Source organism: Bos indicus, chromosome 26 (genome assembly GCF_029378745.1).
Source record: "Bos indicus isolate NIAB-ARS_2022 breed Sahiwal x Tharparkar chromosome 26, NIAB-ARS_B.indTharparkar_mat_pri_1.0, whole genome shotgun sequence".
Classification (NCBI taxonomy): Eukaryota; Metazoa; Chordata; class Mammalia; order Artiodactyla; family Bovidae; genus Bos; species Bos indicus.
This window is the reverse complement of record NC_091785.1, coordinates 32222416-32241549: the sequence shown is the minus strand read 5'-3', so window position 1 is coordinate 32241549 and position 19134 is coordinate 32222416. Positions and strand designations below refer to the sequence as shown.

Here is a 19134-nt window from a genome sequence, read left to right as displayed (position 1 = left end):
TTTTTTTTTAAGGAGAGAAGATACGATTTTGCTTTTCCTCTCCCCCCCCTAGTCTTTTCCCTTCTTTTCCCTCTTTTCCCTTCCTAGATATCTGCAGGAAGTTCCCTTGGGGAAGATTTGGCTGCACAGAGCCCTCTGACTTGAGTCCATTTCCCTTGCACCGCTGCTGGTTTCTCCCTTGTTGCCCTGGGAGGGGAGCAGATCCTCTGTGACAAGCCCCCTTTACTGCCCTGCCGTTGGCTCCATGCACTGAGAACTCTATTAAAACTGCTGCCTCCTGTACTATAACATTGTTTCATGAGGGTGGAGAACTCACCCCTGGCGCTCCTCCAGCGATGGATGCCGAATACATATTGTTGAGTGATGGCTGATGGGGAGGTTGGGGGAGGGGGAATGACTGCTAGTGGAAAGGGGTTCCTACTGGGGGTGATGAAATGCCCTAAAATCGATGCTAAGTATTCAGTTCAGTTCAGTCGCTCAGTCGTGTCCGACTCCTTGCGACCCCATGAATCGCAGCACGCCAGGCCTCCCTGTCCATCACCAACTCCCGGAGTTCACTCAGACTCACATCCATTGAGTCAGTGATGCCATCCAGCTATCTCATCCTCTGTCGTCCCCTTCTCCTCCTGCCCCCAATCCCTCCCAGCATCAGAGTCTTTTCCAATGAGTCAACTCTTTGCATGAGGTGGGCAAAGTACTAGAGTTTCAGCTTTAGCATCATTCCTTCCAAAGAAATCCCAGGGCTGACCTCCTTCAGAATGGACTGGTTGGATCTCCTTGCAGTCCAAAGGACCCTCAAGAGTCTTCTCCAACACCACAGTTCAAAAGCATCAATTCTTCGGCACTCAGCCTTCTTCACAGTCCAATTCTCACATCCATACGTGACCACAGGAAAAACCATAGCCTTGACTAGACGAACCTTTCTTGGCAAAGTAATGTCTCTGCTTTTGAATATGCTATCTAGGTTGGTCATAACTTTCCTTCCAAGGAGTAAGCGTCTTTTAATTTCATGGCTGCAGTCACCATCTGCAGTGATTTTGGAGCCCAGAAAAATAAAGTCTGACACTGTTTCCACTGTTTCCCCATCTATTTCCCATGAAGTGATGGGACTGGATGCCATGATCTTCGTTTTCTGAATGTTGAGCTTTAAGCCAACTTTTTCACTCTCCATTTTCACTTTCATCAAGAGGCTTTTGAGTTCCTCTTCACTTTCTGCCGTAAGGGTGGTGTCATCTGCACATCTGAGGTTATTGATATTTCTCCCAGCAATCTTGATTCCAGCTTGTGTTTCTTCCAGTCCAGCGTTTCTCATGATGTACTCTGCATGTAAGTTAAATAAGCAGGGTGACAATATACAGCCTTGACGTACTCCTTTTCCAATTTGGAACCAGTCTGTTGTTCCATGTCCAGTTCTAACTGTTGCTTCCTCACCTGCATATAGATTTCTCAAAAGGCAGATCAGGTGGTCTGGTATTCCCATCTCTTTCAGAATTTTCCACAGTTTATTGTGATCCACACAGTCAAGGGCTTTGGCATAGTCAATAAAGCAGAAATAGATGTTTTTCTGGAACTCTCTTGCTTTTTCCATGATCCAGCAGATGTTGGCAATTTGATCTCTGGTTCCTCTGCCTTTTCTAAAACCAGCTTGAACGTCAGCAAGTTCACAGTTCACATATTGCTGAAGCCTGGCTTGGAGAATGTTGAGCATTACTTTACTAGCGTGTGAGATGAGTGCAGTTGTGCGGTAGTTTGAGCATTCTTTGGCATTGCCTTTCTTTGGGATTGGAATGAAAACTGACCTTTTCCAGTCCTGTGGCCACTGCTGAGTTTTCCAAATTTGCTGGCATATTGAGGGCAGCACTTTCACAGCATCATTTTTCAGGATGTGAAAGAGCTCAACTGGAATTCCATCACCTCTACTGGCTTTGTTTGTAGTGATGCTAAATGTTACTAACAAAAGGGTGCTTGGGACTTCCCTGATAGTCCAGTGGTTAGGACTTTGCCTTCCAATGCAGGAGGTACGAGTTCAATCCCTGGTGGAGGAGCTAAGATCCAACCTCCCTTGCTGTCAAAAAACCAAAACATACAACGGAAACAATACTGTAACAAATTCAATAAAAACTTTTCAAAACTGGTCCAGATCAAAAAATAAAAACACAAAAAAGCCAAAGAGGGTGCTCCTTAGGTTCCTTTAGATATTAATCTCTAATATAACAGTACTACTGAAGGGTTTGTTACATCTCCTCAGGGCCTGTAAGAACCTCATAGTGACCTGGAAAAGAGCTGGAGGGCCATTACTCACTCCAAGGCCTGTTAAGTTTCCAGAACCCACCCTCTCTCTATCTATACCTCTGTGGCCTAAGGGAGCAATGATAGTATTGGAAGGGGAGGGTGACTGGGAAGGCTGGAGGATGGAGAAAAGCTCAAAGTCACTGCTAACAAAGGACCCCTAAGAAATGCCTGTGAAGCATCTCAAACACACGAGGGTGAGTCACAGGGGTCCCCACCACCTCTTTGGGTCACAGTCAATGAGTCAAATATGTTCACCCCCTGCTGACCCCAGCTGCAGCGAGGACTCTCGCCGGTGAGGTGGGAGCGCCAGCGTGGGAAGCCGGGTGTCACGTGATCACGCGGGGTCCTCAGCTGCAGCCCCTTGGCCGGGTGCCTCCCGTGAGAGTGAGGTTCCTGAGTTGCGAGCTTCACTTCCTAGTCAGAAAGCCCGGCCAGGCAAAGTCCAGAAGACACCCGTGGCAGCATCATTAAATTATCACAAGCCCTGAAACTCACTCCGGGATGAGTGAGAAGCCTGGGTCTGTTTGTCCTTGCAGTGGGAAGGGAGTATGTGATTGGCCGGCTGGGCTCGGCCTAGCAGGCCTTATCTCTGGCTGGTTATTATTTGATCAAAGGGGGCTTCCTCCTCCTGTAGTGTTTGACAACTGTGTTGGGAGAGTTTGTTGCTGCCTGGGGATTTTTTTTTTTTCCAAGGTTACTACTGAGCACCCAAAGTCCTTCCATTTCTAGCCATACAAACAAGCACCCAGAGGAGATTTTCTTTCATTCCCCACTCAGACTGGGGCAGTCTTCTTCAGAATCTCCATCGGCTTTGCTCATCAGCTGTTTGGAAGTAATTCCTCAATCAGCACAGAGTCAAGGATACAGGTATTTAAACAAAAAAATTGGGGGTAGGGTGGGGAGGGGATTCTGATTTCTTAGGAAATGGGGCTGGGGTGGGAGGGCTGGGGCAGGGCTGGGGTGGAGAACTGCCCGGGAAAGGCAGAGGACGTGGAAGAAGGAAGTAGAAGGAAAGAGATGTCAGGATCTTGAATTCTATGGAAAGGCAGAGCCAAGGCATGAGATGTTTGCACCTGTAGAGGTGTGAGTGCAATGGTAGGTAATGCGCCGCCATTAGGGCTGCGTGCTGCTATCCCCATGAAATCCTTCCAGGTCTAGCTGCTCCCTTGGTCTCTTTGTCATCCTCCTCCCTGGCTCACTGCTGAGAAATCCATTTGCTTCAGCTTGAAACATTGTCACATCTGATCTTCAGAAGTGTTTCTTGGTGGTACCGATCCTTGTGATATTGGCATCAGAGAAGGAAGAGTGGACTGAGTTCCTTGTTTAGGAGAATTTGTTTCCCACTTTGTCTGGGATCTGTGTTTGATGTGCTTTGTCCATTCTTGCCCTCATCATAGTCCCACCTCAGTGGTGTGTTTCGAGCTTGAGATAGACAGACAGAGCTTGATGTCAAAGAACTTCCTTGCTACGGATGGAAGCAGGGCTCCTTGTGGTGTGAGGAGGGACGTAACCAACCATTCTTGGAGTGAAGATGAAAGAGAGACGAAAGGATGGATTCTGTCTTGTCTAATTATTAGGTTTATCTGGAGGTGGCTGAGGAGGGGGGATGTGATGCAAAAAAAAAAAAACACACAAAAAACCTTATTTTGGCATTAAGTGGAAAAGAAGCCTTTTATGGTAGGTGGCTCAGTGGTAATGAATCCACCTGCAATGCAGGAGATATGGGTTCAATCCTGATATGGGATCAGGAAGACCTCTTGGGGAAGGAAATGGCAACCCACTCCAGTATTCTTGCCTGGGAAATCCCATGAACAGAGAAGCCTGGCTGGCTACAGTCCATGGGGGTCACAAAAGAGTCAGATATGTCTTAGCAACTAAATGATGAATAGTAAATGGTTATTCTTAAAACTGATTTTTCCCTATGCACTTTAGATGAAGAAATAGCCATGCCGAGTGCATTGCCCTTCTCCTGTCTCCGTGGCTGTCTTAATCTCCAGATGTTTCCATCTGTGTTGTCTTAATTCTCAGGTGTTGGTATCCAGGTTGTCCCTGCTGTTAGTTGCTGTGGGAGGGTATCAGGGCTTAGTCCCATAAAGCTGCCCCACAGGATGGGAGTTTGTTCTTCCTGCTGACATTGGGTGGTTCCCAGGGAGTTTTCTCTACTGAGCCCGCTGGATTTCTTGAGACTGTTCAGAGTCATTGGTCTGAGAAGTTCATCAAAGTGAATCCTGCTTCCGCTTCATAATTTTCAGGGAAATGTGAAGAGGTAGAGGGTGAGCCCAGTGCACAGACTTATGGCTCCTGATCCTGATCTAGCACCTGACGTGGCGAGACCAGGCACCAACCTGGGGACACTGAATTTGAGCTGCTCTCTGTTCTCAAGAGACCCCTCTCCCTCCTCCCGCCTCCTCTTTTCCAGCCATATTGGGCGTCTGGTCCTACAGCATCACAGCCTGATAAGCCTAAGCCAATGCCCACAGCTTAAGGGTATCTCCCTTGTCTGGTCATCTGGTAATTTTTGTTACAAAGGTAGTAGAGCATGGGGGAAGGGCCATTCAGATCCACGGCTGATGTTTGCCTTTTCCACTTACTGTTTAAATTGTCTAAGCCCCTGTTTCCTCATCTGTAAAAGGGTTCTAAGACTTCTTTCATGGGGTTACCTTGGTAATAGAGACTCTGCTTTCAATAAATAGCAGTGTGTGTCTACTGTGTGAGGGGCATTGGGATGTAGTGGAGAATGAGGCAGAGAAAGCTCCCTGCCCTCAGGGAGGTTACAGTTCAACAGGATGGGGGATGAGAGGTGGTAAACAAACGAACAAAACAATCACATAAATAAATAGGTCATTCCCATTTGTGATGAGAAACAAGAACAAAGGACTTGATTCAGACGAGGGTGGAGAGCTAGTTGAGAAAGTCCTCTTTGATGAGCTGAATGATTCCTGACTGAGTTGCTGCTCTCTGGTGTTTGACGATTCCTTGACCTGCAGCAGGATTGAGGCAGATGAAACAGGGGCCTCCTGACTCCCTGTCCAGTGCTTTTCTACCTGGCTGCCTCCTCTGCTGGAGAGGGGCGGGCGCAAACTCCAGGAGGATAGAGGAAGAGCTGGCTGGTCGCTGGAGTCCAGTATCCTCTCTCCCCTGGGATTGTTTCTATCAGCTGAAAATCCCTAATCCCTTCCCAGGGATGGCAGGGGTGACTGGAGGTGCAGAAAACAGGTTCTCTGTGTCTTCCTCCCCCAGGTTCCTACACCTCCATCCTGGATGATTAACCCACCCGGGGCGGTCATCTCTGGAGGTGAAATGCCAAGCATGGACAGGCTGGGAGGAGAGCGGCAGGGGAGGGGCGAGTGTTTCGGGGCGGGCGCATCATCATCTCCGGCTGCCTAGCAGTGCACTCAGACTGCCCCCCTTCCCCACCCACTCAGCCTCCCAGGAGCACCACGTTCCCTTCCCACTGCACACAGTGTCTTTTGTGAGCCCTCTGGCCGGGGCTTCAGTGACAGCTCTTGTAAAGGAGCTGGTTAGCATTTTTTCCAGACAAAGCCAGAAGTTCCGGGAGGTGACGGGAAGCCTGAGCCTGCAAAGAGTGATGAAAGGAAATGGTCAGTCTCAGGTTCCTGAAAGAACAGTGTCAACATCTTCAATTCTTCTCCACCTTCCCACTGGGGACCTTGTGCCCATGACCTTCAGAAACAAATCAATTCTCTGCCCATTCCCTCTCCCTTATCTGCTTTCATGTCTGCTAGCCAACTCCCACCTGTTGCTTGCTGGTCACAACAAGGCTTCGTAGGACCTCCCAGGGCCATCAGTGTTCTAGCCAGTGATGGCTGAAGTGAGCAGGCATGGCAATAGGTAGCAGGCAGCAGGATTGATATCTTAAGGCACGTAACTGTTTTCACCTGGATTCAGAATTTCAGACCCTGTTTGGTGGGAGAGTCACAGAAGACTGGATGTTGAGAAAGGAAAAGAGATGCCATCCCGTAAATAATACACTAGACAAGACCATTTCCAATAAGACTTTAAATAGCAAGTGGTACCCTGAGGTCAGTTCTCCCCAACAGGTCAAAAGAGGAAAATGGCAGGATGTTTGCAATGGGAAACTCAGCTTCAGCATTCAGTTCCCAGAACCCACACCATCGCTAATCCCATCAACGTGGAACCTAGTTCTTCAGCCGCTGAGCAATATTTCAGATGTTTGACGGGGCTCCTGGTGTCACACTGAGTCAGCTAATGAAAACGCTCAATCATCACTCCTGGGCTCCTGTGCTGTCTCCCCATCCTATCCTCCCCTTCTCTCAGCTCATTTGCTGGGTGTTGCATCTGGCTTCCATCCAGTGGCCAGTGGGGCTGGCAGGAAGTTCAGCTGAGGTTGGCTCTGTCTATTGGGCTTCAGCGTCCTGCCAGAAATCAGGTTGACCAAACCAAACCAAACCAAACAAAACACCCAAAATGAGTCTTGAAAGAAAGCAACATCCATTTCCCTGTGGGCTTGACCTTCTCTGCAGGGAAGGGGAGCTTGTTGTGGAGCTTCACCCTGGGAGCTCCTGGTAACAGCGTCAGTGGCGTTTTCCTTTGAGTCAATTCCAGAATGTGACTATGAGGAACAAGGGCCTGGGAAAAGTGTAAACCTTGGAACTGAGAACGCTTCTCAGTCTTGGCAGTAGGGCAACAGGAGGATCGAGCAGCAAGTGGGCAGGAGGCTGGCTGCTCCCACTTGTAGCCCTGCTCCTGCCCAAACAGCTTCAGGGATCAAGGGATGCGACCTGAGCCATCGCTCAGTGGTCCCCTGGCACCTGCCCCGAGCAGCAGCAATCCTGACCCCCACCAAGCTCCTCTGGGCACATTTTAATTATCTTGTGGGCTGATACTCAGGATGAGTCTGCCAGGTAGGATGGAGGTGGAGCCCCTTTCACTCCAGCAGGCAGAAACTGCATGCATAATTAGATAATAGAAAATGTGCCCTCCAAATCCTCAGATCATATGGGTCCTTGGAGCAGCACGCTGTGTCCCTTGTGCTTTGCCATTGCTCCTTCCAGTGCCCCCTTGCCACACAACCACATCTAATTAGCTCTGTGACTCGGGGCAACAAGGCACAGACACTGCTCTCAAGGAACTCAAAGCCCAATGGAAGAGATGGGTAATTAAGCAAGCAACGTACCGTGGCCTTACAGTGTGCAGAGTGCCTCCATAGAGCAGAGCAGCTTATTCTCAGGGAAACTGCTGTCCCCCCATTTTCACCCCCTCACTGCTCCCTATCCTTGCCCTGGAATATCTTCTCTGTTTAAGCTGAGTCTCAAGCCTAATTCTTCACACAACTCCAGTGGCTGCTCACAGTACCCAGACTCCAGACTGAAGATAGGTGCTGGTCTTTGAGGTTTTTCTAGTCTATGGTGACATAAGAACTGAGGACACAGTAGCAGCTCTTTAAGATGGCCATGGATATTCAATTTTAGAAATTTCCCATTGTTCTGAGAAGCTGTCGTCCTGCTTGTTGGGCTGTTAAAACATTCTTTTCTTTTATTACATGATGATGTTTGTAGACTGTCAATTTCTGCTGAGTTGAATTTGAATGTTTTGACTGGGCTGAATAAAAAAGCAATAGTTCAAGGCTTGGGAATCACTGCCCAAAAAGCTGCTCATCACTGAAATTAGCACCTATGTCCAAACCCAAGCAGGAGCCCCTGGGGCGTCTGTCTTAGTATCTGATTTTCCAGTCTGCAGCAGAGTGGCCGAGCTGCTGTATTCAAATTCCACTCACTTTCTCAAGACACTTAGCTGCCTGTGGCAGCCCAATCCTTAAATAGACTCTACTGTTTTCTTGGCAGCCCAGGCTCCTGTATGTTTAATGCCTTGAATATCCAATTTCTGGGTCAAACTCATGAAAATCTAAAAGGGAATTATCCATCTCAGAAAGCAGTTGCAATGGAAATAAAAGCCATTAGTACTCACTGTTATCAGGATGTTTAATTTTTCATTAAAATTTCAAGATAAAAGTTGATCTTGCAGAATTGTGTTAACTGAGATCCCCATCTTCCACGGAGATGCAGCTTAGAGACTGACTGGAAAAGATGCTGGTACTCTAGCTCACAGTTGCCTCTGCCCTCTGTCTACATTCTTAGGTTAGAGGGCCTTGGGGTGCAAGCATCTGCTCTGGTTAGATGAAGTCTCATATTGCACTTGCTTACCCTGCCATTCCAGGTATTACTAGGGCATTGAAAATCCCCCCCGAAGCTTGATGGATAGAAGAAAATGTCCACCAGGCAAACCAAATCCCAGTAATATTATACAAGGTGGTAAAGTCCAAATTCTTGGGCTAAAGTTGAATGTTTGTGTTAAAAGGTGTTTAAAATGAGTGACTCATACAAGGTCTAGCTAGTTAGCTGTAAGAAGTGCTTTGTTTGACCTATTTTGCAATGTGGGCTTTGCTCTGTGCTGGCATTCGCAAAGGAGACCCTCACATTTGGACTTAGTGCGTTTTGGGGTCAAGGATATGACTTCTGTGTGTTTTTGGTGGAGACCCTCTTCTCCTTCTGCCCATCTCTCCCCTGGGTCCCAGCATGTCTCTTAACACATAAGAGGTCAAAAAATTGTTGATGGTGACAATGACAATGCAAATGACTAATATGTTTTAGAGAGACTCAGTTTTTGGCAATTTCTACTTGACCTAATATGACCACTTAATCATTAATATTTTTAACTTGCCTATTTAATTATTAAAAGAAAAAAACAATTTTTTTTTGACTTGATGGTTGTGTTTGGTTTGGAACCCTAAGGAAAGGAAGGAGTGGGAAGATGAAGCTGGTGAGCAGTAAAGGCTTCCAGGTGAATACTCTGTTCTGAGTTCTGGTCTCCTAGTTCCAGAACCTTCCTTGCTGCTTATTCAGGGGATGGCCCAGACTGAAGAGTTGTGGTCCTTTTGAACTGGTGTGATTATGTTTGGTTTACCTGGGCCATTATGCCAACATGACCTTTCCTTCCCACTGAACCCATCTCTCTTACCATAGGCAGCCTTCTGGCTGGTTAGCCTTGAGGTCTGGCAAGAAACAATTGTAGAAGGTTCCAGGGGATTGTCACCAACCAGCTGTTGATGTATGGCCCTGGACAAGTCTCTTCATATCTGGGTCATGGTGTCCTAGTGAAACACGTTTGGTTGGATTAGAATGTCTCAACCTTGGCACTATTGACGTTAAAGGTCATCATTTTTTTGTGGACTTCCTGTGCATTGCATCCTAGTCACTGGATACCTGTAGTACACCTCCACTGTTTTGTGTCAACAAGAAGTGTCTCCAGATATTTCCAAATATCCTCAGTGGGGAACTATTGGATCAGATGACATCTAAGTTTGAGAAACCACATTAGGAGTTGTTAATTCATCCTATTTTATTGAGCTCTGACTGTATGTTCTGTACTGTATTAGTTTTTACAGCCTAAATATACTGATGTTCTACTGCCATTTGCTTCATGAAAATCTGAATTAGAGTAGGAAAGTGTCTACACAGGCACTGAGGTAAAGATTAAAAAAAAAAAAAGAGCTAGAAGTCCTATTTGGGTTTTTTTTGTTTTTGTTGTTGTTAGTTTTTATTGAAACGATGTTCTTTTTAAAAAATATTTATTTTTTAAGTGAAAGATAATTGCTTTATAGAATTTTGTTGGTTTCTGCCAAACATCAACATGAATCAGCCATAGATATACATATGTCCCCTCCTTCTTGAACCCCCCCCCCCATCTCCCTCCCCATGCCACCCCTCTAGGTTGTTATAGAGCCCCTGTTTGAGTTCCCTGAGTCATACAGCAAATTCCCATTGTCTATCTTGCTAGCCTCATCTGTAAAATAGAAACGTTATACATTATTGTGAGGACCTAATGCTTAGTGTATATAAAAGCACGTAGATCATAGTAGACATTCAATAATTAAAATCATTCCTTGGTTCTCTCCCCCGCCCCAAGCGCCAGCTCTGCACAAAGCAGTAACTTTGCCAGCCTTGCTCTTCTGTTTCTGGGAATCTGCTCTTATCCTACCACGTGCCTGCAACTCCTCCCTGTCAAGCCAATATGGATATGCCATTTCAAAAAATAAATCTCTAACTGTTTGTTTCAAGGAGGGCTTGTATCACTAGACTGTTGACTTGGTCCATCCATAAAGGGACTGCCTCTCCTTAGCAGAGAGAAAAGATTTCTCCAGTATCCGGAGATTTGCAGATGCCATTGCTTGCTGTTGGTTTAGCACAAAAATGACTATAAGGAATTGAGGATGAGAGAACCCTCACTTTGTGGGTTATCAGGACTCCTGGGGCATGGATAAAGTCATGGGTTTTATCATCTCTCCTGGGGTTTAAGTGTCTCAAAGGGCAAAGACCATGCACTGAACATCCCTGGCAGGTCCAGCACTATCTCTCCAGGAAAAACACCCTGGGCTTTTGTAGACTGACCCAGCGAGAGAAATTGTGGTGTAGTAATAAAAAGTTAGGTAAGAGAGTTTGAATCTGCATTTTTCCTCTCCATTTAGACCCTGACCAGGGGCGCCAGGGCTCATGAAGACAGTGCAATTCCCAAAGAAAAAAGGTTCATGCTCAAATTCCAACTCTGCCACTTACTCTCCAGTTGATCTTGGGCAATTTATGTTACCGTCCTGAACCTGAGCTGTCATACTGGTGAGTCTGCAATCAGAAGGGTTCCTTCTCATAGGGATGTTGTGAGAATTAACTATAAGAACATATGGAAAACATATGGCACAATTCTGGTAAATACCAAGTATTTGATAGAAATCAATTTTTATAATAGTAGAAAGGAAATTAAATATGACTATTAATAACAATACATATAGTAGATGTTAAACAGACAACAAAAACGTGGATGAAAAGGTATGAAATTGACTTGCTATGTTACTGATAAGAAAATAGGCTCAGAAAAAGAAAGAGAGTAGGAAGAGGTACCCAGGACATCATTGCTTGTTAATGCAGATCTTGCATCTCTAGATTCCCCTTCAGATGCTGGTTCTACCATGCTGGAGCTGCCTTTCTGTGTTAGAAGAAAAAAAAAAACGTACTCAACAGCACTTGTTCAAGGTGACAAGGCAGGCTTTACTCAAGACCACTGTGATAAATATGGGGACCACTGTAATGGGATTTTGCAGTAGGGGAGAGAGACTGGGCTTAATTCCAAGTACAGCCTGGGCAAGTGGGGATTTATAGCTAAGGAGCAGGTTGGGGATCAGTGGGTAGAAAATTGCCAAGAGGAAACATCATGGATGAGGGGGGTTCTGGGTGGACTGACCTCATAGGATTCTTTGCTGAAAGTCTAAGGTGTCAGATGTCACCTGGGGGTGATGGCAGAGGATAAGGAACCTAATCAGATGTCAAAGGTGGGGACTCTGGTTAAACTGACTCAGCAGCATTCTTATGAGAATTGGATTTTATAAGAAAGCACACATGCAGGCCTTGGAGAAGAGAAGGTTCAGGAGTCTGACTAAGGTTTGAATCTTTGTCATTCTTCAAACATTTAAAGCCCATATTTAGAAAATTGCATACAGACTGAGGAAAATTCACCTACTGGTCTAAGATAAGAATCATATGTTGTTTCCAGAGGGATTCTTTCTTCAGCGTAAGATAGAAATAAGAATTTTTATCTACCGTGTTTCTAATGCCTTAGGGCTGCCCGAGAGAAAAGCTGTGCAGTGAGGAGGCCTTGTCCTCCACGGCTCCAGCCCACACCAGCCTTTGCTCACACACCAGCTAAGCACTACAGAAACCACCTTGTTCCTGCCTCCCACCTTCCCAAAGTTCAGCTCTTACCTTTCAACCCAGGCTCAAGGTTCTGGAGAGCTGATCTTTTGCTTTAATGCTGATATTCAGTCTCCAGAGCCACTCTGATTAAACAGCTGGGCAACCCATATGTTCACTTCCTCAACGAGGCTTCAAGAGGTGTCTCTGGGTTGGCTGCGACCTGTGAGTCACATCTTTCACCTCTTGCCAGTGAACTCAGACATTTGCTTGGGAAGAAAAGACTGAAGTTTTCAGGCTTGGTGGTGGAGAGAGGAAGAGTTTTAGCAATCAGAATGCCTTGGCTTACTTTGTCCTTCAATCTTGCCTACCTTGGGCCTGCTGGGATGGAGGTTATGTGGGTCTGTTCGCATGTTGGCAGGTGAGATAACCTGTCATTACAATAAAATAGGACCGTGGTTCAAACAGAATACCTTGTTGTGGGTCAGCTGCTCAGTCATGTCTGATTCTGCGACCCCATGGACGCAGCACACCAGGCTTCCCTGTCTGCATCAAACTCTCCTGTTATCTTCAGTGATGGTTTTAATTCAGTTGAAAAGTTGAATCAGGAGAGTCATAACTCCCACCAGAATTTCATTGTCTATTTTGCCTTTTTAAACTTAGTTAATTCACTTGCTGTCTTTCTTATTTGATGAGCACACATTGTGATGTTTTTCTTGGACTCCCCTCCTCCTCTTTTGTTTAATCCCCTTCTAGGAAAGCATAGCTAGAATTATGACTTAAAGGAGGGGTCTGTAAATTGGAGGCCAAACCCTTCCCCCGCTTGTAAACAAAGTTGTGCTGGCACGCTGCCACATCCTTTTGTTTATGTCTTGTCATGCTTGTTTTCTACAACAGAGTCAAGTAGTTGTGACAGAGACCCTGCAAAGCCTTAAATATTTATGATCTGACCCTTTACAGAAAAAAAAAAAAAAGCCTACTGAGTCCTAATTTAGAGTGTCTGCGTTGGAGTTAAATACACCTTGGTTCAAATCAGGTCTTAGTTACTCACTCACTTTGACATTGGAAAAGCCTCATCACCTCTCTGATACCTAATCTGTACCATGGGGATAAGAAAGACTCACCTTGGAGAGTAGCTGTGAGACTTCAGTGAGATAGTATTTATAAAAAGTTGCAGCTCTGTGCCTGGCACAGAGCAAGGGCTCAATAAATGTCGCTATTATGATGATCATTCATTCCTTTGGCCAACAGATACATGTCTAGTGCTTTCTCTGCATTAAGCCTCGGCTGCTGCAGCTGTGACCAAGGCATAGATGATCCCCACCCTCATGGAGCTTACATTCTAGTGGGGAAGACAGACAATATGAAGAAAACAAATCAAGAGGTTATTTCCAGCTAGTGACGAGTGCTTTAAATAAAACAGGATAGTATGAAGGCAGGGGACAGAGTCAGCTCAGTTGCTACCTGAGCTGAGACCTAAATGTAAGAATGAGTCAGCCATGCAAATATCTAGAGAAGGAATGTTCCTGGCCGAGACAATAAATACAGAAGCCCTGAGCCAGAGGTGAGCTTGGGATGGTCCAAGAACAAAGTGATGGCCTTGGGGACTGGGGCACAGTAAGCAGGGGGTGATGATGGTAGAAGATGAAGGAGCAGAAGTCAGCGCAGGTAAGAATATGTCATTGCTTGGAGACCCTGGGAAGATGGCTTTTAGAGGAATGGATGCAATCTAAGATCGTAATGGGGCAGAAATGTAACCGAGTCCTTGGCCTTGTTATGTGACCTTTGTTGTAAATATATTATTCTTCCTTTTTGGTTTCGGCATTCATCACTGTTAGAAACAGGAGAAGAGTAGGGGGCCTAGTGAGCTGGAATCAGAGTGGCAAACACATCACACCACCCCAGCTGGGCACACCTGCCTTGCTTGGGCTTTTCTCCTTACAGTGCCTTTGACTCACCCCAAAGGTCTTCTGGCCAATGCTATTACCTCTTTGAAATCATTCTTTATCAGGAGACTTGAATGCTTCTCCAGGTGGAGCACTTAAGGTAAAAAACAGTTAATGTAATTTTAAAACCTCCTAACAAATTTCCCACAACTTAAGACATCCAGATAATCATTTGGTCCCTAGGGTCACTCAAAATTCATAGCTCAGTTCCCATAATTAGCATTTCTTTTGTATGTGAGCCAAGGAACAGGGGTGAAGAATCCTAGTGATAATATTGTACCTGTTTGGGGTTGAAAAGAAAGCTGTGATACAATCAGATAAACTGCCTTGAGTTGCCAATAATAACAGTCATACAGTATTTGCCAGTTCAAAGCCCTGCTGCTTATGTGGCTCACTTACACATAAAAATGTGCATTTAGTTTATCAACCTTGATTCACTTGGGGTGACTCCTCCTCCCTCTCATGTTCTCTTCTTCATTCTCCTCCTCCTTTGTCATCTTTATCCTCATCAAAACCCTTTATTTATTGACCCTCTTCGCTCCTGGCTAACAGTAATTAATACTTCCTTTACAATGTGCGAGTATGTGTTTCTGTCTCATTTGGTTTCAGACATTGTTAAAAGAGCAAGATACGAAGGTGGCTCTCTTCCAAGCTATGCTTTCAAACACTGATTCTTAAAATCTGGGGTCCATAAATGATCACGGATGGGGGTCACGAACCCCCTGAAATGGAATAGAAACTTTTTACATATACATTTTTTTAAAAGGAGAAAGTCTAGAGTTTCATTAGACTCTCAAAGGTTTCCCTGATTCCAAGAAGTTACAAACTACTGCTTTAAAGACTTTACTGACTCAATCTATAGTGTGAGTTTCAAAGGAAAATTCTAGAACTTTTGTAAGTGGAAAAGGAAAATTTGTTGAGTTGGAGCTGGGGAAGCCGGTGATTCTCAAAGATCACATTTATCAAGCATGATCTGTGAAAGCAAGTGGGATTGATAACTGGATCAAATGCAGCCTTCCTTTTAGAGGACCCGCACATTTTCCTGGGAATATTTATCATGACTGCAAACATTATATAGTTCTCACAGACATCGTCCTAGAGCCGTATGGATTTTAACTTTTATTCCTCAGAGTAACTCTATAAAGCCTGCACAATTATTGGTCTCATTTTACAGATGAGGGAAATGAAGCACGCAGAGATTAAAACCATACATTAAGTTTTATATTCAGCATCCCAAGACCCTTCATTGTTCTGGATAATATAGTTTGTCCAGCTGTAATTAATAGTTCAGAATAAGTATCATTTTGGATGTGTCTGAATAGTGGCCATGTTGTAACCATGAAGCCCAGAATTCATTAATGACAGGATTTTTAAAGGTGGCAGCTCTGGTTTCATAAATAAAAACAGGTCATTGAAGGTCATGACCTGATTGCAGGTCATGTGAAGAGGAGAGCCAGCTGACTACTTAGTTTGAATTTAGCTGAATCACAATGGTTTATAAAGTGTGGTGAGTGAGCAAGTAGATAATTTTATTATTGTAGCTATTATTATCACTAAGAAATTTCTGCTGTGTACGTAAGGCATACTATTGCCCTGTAGAGCTTAAAGATAGCTAAGCCTTATCTTTGGGAGGCTAAAGTTCTTTCATTCCAGGAGTTGATCAGTTGATGGGACTTTAGACATAATTCACCCTTTGCCTAGATTATATTTATTCAACAATTAATGAGAAGGTGACCTAGAAATTTAGATGGCCTGTTCGCTAAGAAAATCACGTATAAATAATCTATAGGAAAACCAACATTGTGGATATTAAGGTTTGTTTAATCCCACCCATATCTTCTAGTGGCTACTAGGAATTCTACAATTCATGTATGTGGGCTAAATTTACATACAGAGGTAAGATAGGAACACAGGGCTAGAACAGAGACCCTGAGAAAAAATCACTTGACATAATTTCATAAAGGGGGAAATGTTTTGCCATCTTCTAAGCAAAATTGAATATGCAATGGGAACAGGTGATGTATAATCATCTTAATTGAGTGAAGGGTCAGACTTAATCCCACACCAAGCCAGCAGAATGACAAAGTGGAGAGAGGATTTCAACCTATGACCCTCAATTACAGAAAGCCTGTTATTTAATTCCTTACTTCATGTTGAAGGTCATCCTTGCAACAAATTTCAAATATTTTATGGAATAATATGATGATGACCAGCAGAATATATTAGGTTAAAGCCACAGTCAACTGTATTATGCTTATTGGGGTTTCACTTTATATCAGGTAATTTAGATCACTGGCAACTGGGTTGATAACACTCTTTACTTTGAACAGATTTTCTTTTGGGAAAACTGTAAGTTAAAAGAGATAGTTTTAAGGAGTATGTTTAGAATACACAGGAGAATAACTTTCCCAAAAGAAAATCTTAGAACGTCTATGTCCCCAAAAGTAATGAAAGTAAATTTATTTAAAAATGTTCTAAAAATGAGCCTTTGTTAAACTGCAATTGATCCTTCCTCTAATTAGATTTAATAAGTAAGTTGCTAGCTGACTTTGAACTCATTAGAAAAAAAGAAAAAAATGCAGAGTAGTTTTGTTTCCGGAGAAGGCAATGGCACCCCACTCTAGTACTCTTGCCTGGAGAATCCCATGGACGGAGGAGCCTGGTGGGCTGCAGTCCATGGGGTCGCTAAGAGTCGGACACGACTGAGCGACTTCACTTTCACTTTTCCGTTCATGCATTGGAGAAGGAAATGGCAACCCACTCCAGTGTTCTTGCCTGGAGAATCCCAGGGACGGGGGAGCCTGGTGGGCTGCCGTCTCTGGGGTCGTGAAGAGTCGGACACGACTGAAGCGACTTAGCAGCAGCAGCAGCAGTTTTGTTTCTCCTTGTCCTCTTCATGATTTTTTTTTTCCTTTTTGACAAAGACTGATTCTAGGAGAAGAAAATAAAAATAAGTCTGTCTCCAGCCATGTCTAGCTTTCCCTTTTAAGTGTTTTCCAGTTCCTTCCTTTAGGTTTATAGGGCACTTGTGCGCTTCGCCTCGCTCTCGGTCGTGGCGTTCTTATCCATGGTGGGCCACCTCCCACTGTGTTGCTGGTTACCACTGAGGAGCTGGGCCCCTGTTCTCCCTTGCATTATATTGTTCCCACTACTATGGCTCAGGAAGTGGGTGTGGGAGAGGAATGGGAAATCTGCTTCCTACCTTCCTATCAGATTGGGTACATGCCTTCCCCAAGACACGTAAGTCCTGAGCCCCTAAAACTCTAGGTTCATATACCTCTCCTTGAATACTTCTGTCCCTGGAGCTATCTGTCCAGGACTCTTGACAGGTGTAATAGCCACTCACACCTCCTTTATTAATTGTTAATTAATTGTGTCTTGTATTTAGACATTTAACAAATAGATTCTTAAACATCTGTTTTGCACACGGCACTATTAGGCGCTAGGGATACAAAGGAAGGGGATGGGAGATGTTAAGATAGACATTTAAGAGGGAGAGACGATGGCTAATTATATATGGCTAATTCTACAATTAATTAACGTTCATTATAATTGTGATACGTTCCCTGGAGAAGAAGCATATGACAGGGGACCTGCCTTAGTCTGAGGGTCAAAAAGCTTTTCATGAGGAGGTGAGATTTGAACTATGTTATGAAGCATAAGTGGGAGGAAAAAGAGAGTTGTGGGGGAGATCACTGCTGGCAGAGAAGGTAGTTTGTGCAAAGGGAGAGCAGAGTCCCTTTTTCTTAGGAACCAAAAGAAAGCCACAGTGACTGAAGTCAGAGAAAAAGAGGGCAGGTGGAGAGAGATGAGGGTGGTGAGATTAACAAGGATGGAATGTGCCAGGCACTGGCAGTTCTAAAGGAATAATTGAAAAGATTTTCATCAGTTGGAGTGGGGATCAGGCAGAGAAATGGAGGTGTTTGACACTGTCTGTGTTGTACTTTCAAATGTTCATCCTGGCTGATGTGTGGCATGTTTGGGAGGGTGATGGGTAGAAAGCAGACCTGAGGCATCCTAGTCGTTAGCTGTTATGCTTCCAGGGAAGATGGTGAGGTCCTCAAACAACACGGTTCAGGTAGAGAGGAAGATAAAAGGAGATGAGTTTGAAAGCTGAGGTAAAATTGTCAGATGTTAGTATTGGATTGAATGTGGGAAGAAGTTAAGAACAACTCCTAGGTTCCTGGTCTGCTAAGGACAGAGTGTGAAATGAGAATGAAGGAGGGCCTTGAGCTAGCAAAAGATGCCAAGAAAAAATACTCAGGTAGGTAGAAAGCAATCCAGCAGGACATGGGGTTGGTTGTGAAAGCTGAGAAAAGGCTTACACCCATAGCTTGAGCTTGCTCAACACTACTCAGCAGGTTATGCAACAGTACAAAAGTCCTCGGTAAGTCTGGGCAAGCACAATCTAGCCCACACTAGGATCCCTCTTTCAGAAGACAAGATGCTTTGTTTTCAGTCAGCAACTCAGCTCCACAAACCATCTTGGATCATATGTTCCAACAACCGACAGTGATTTTCAGAGAAGTGGTCTTAAGCAATATTTAGAAAGAAAAGGTTTTCCTAAAAGACATAATGTCTTCAGAGGTGCAATTCTAGGCACAACGAAGGCAAACTTTTAGAAAAAATAGCAGAGGTGAACTTATTTGCAAAGCAGAAATAGAGACACACATATAGAGAAAGAATGTATGGACACCAACAGGGAAAAAAGGGGGATAAATTGGGAGACTGGGATAAGCATGTACACATGGCTATGCATAAAATAGATTTCTAATGAGAACCTACTGTGTAGCAGAGGGGGGAAGAAGAAACCTAATTGTAGGGCATACATTAAGTCAACCTAAAAACTGCATTCTAATACACAGTAGGTACAAATATTGTTTGATTCCACTTATATGAGGTACCTAGAATAGCCAAATCCATAAAGTCAGAAGGTACATTGGTAGATGCCAGGGACTGGCGTGGGGGAGTGGGGGATGGGATGGGGGAAGGGGGACTTTGTGTTTAATGGGGACAGAGTTTCAGTTTAGGAAACTCTTCGGTTTAGTGAAAAATTTGGGAGATGGATGATGGTGAGAGTTGTACAACATTGTGAATGTACTTAGTGCCACTGAAATGTAGTGTTAAATATGGTTAAAATAGTTTTATGTTGTGTGACTTTTACCACAACAAAAACA

The 19134-nt window shown here is 44.5% G+C and overlaps 1 protein-coding gene across 7 annotated transcripts in view; it reads left to right on the top strand.

Annotated features, from left to right (window-relative positions):
- The window catches only part of GPAM (glycerol-3-phosphate acyltransferase, mitochondrial), an 83618-nt gene that overhangs the window by 13173 nt on the left and 51311 nt on the right, over nucleotides 1-19134 (top strand). The window contains exons 1-2 of one of the 7 annotated variants that reach the window (XM_070780827.1): nucleotides 2927-3159; nucleotides 10799-10943. The exons of 4 other annotated variants lie outside the window; for them this stretch is intronic. Coding sequence is in view for 1 of the 3 variants with exons in the window: in XM_070780824.1 (XP_070636925.1) it covers nucleotides 13643-13679 (37 nt within the window). In the remaining 2 variants the exon portion in view is untranslated. Of the gene's footprint in view, nucleotides 1-2926; nucleotides 3160-10798; nucleotides 10944-13571; nucleotides 13680-19134 lie in introns of those variants that run through there. 2 more of the 7 variants (XM_070780826.1, XM_070780824.1) reach the window with 2 other exon arrangements.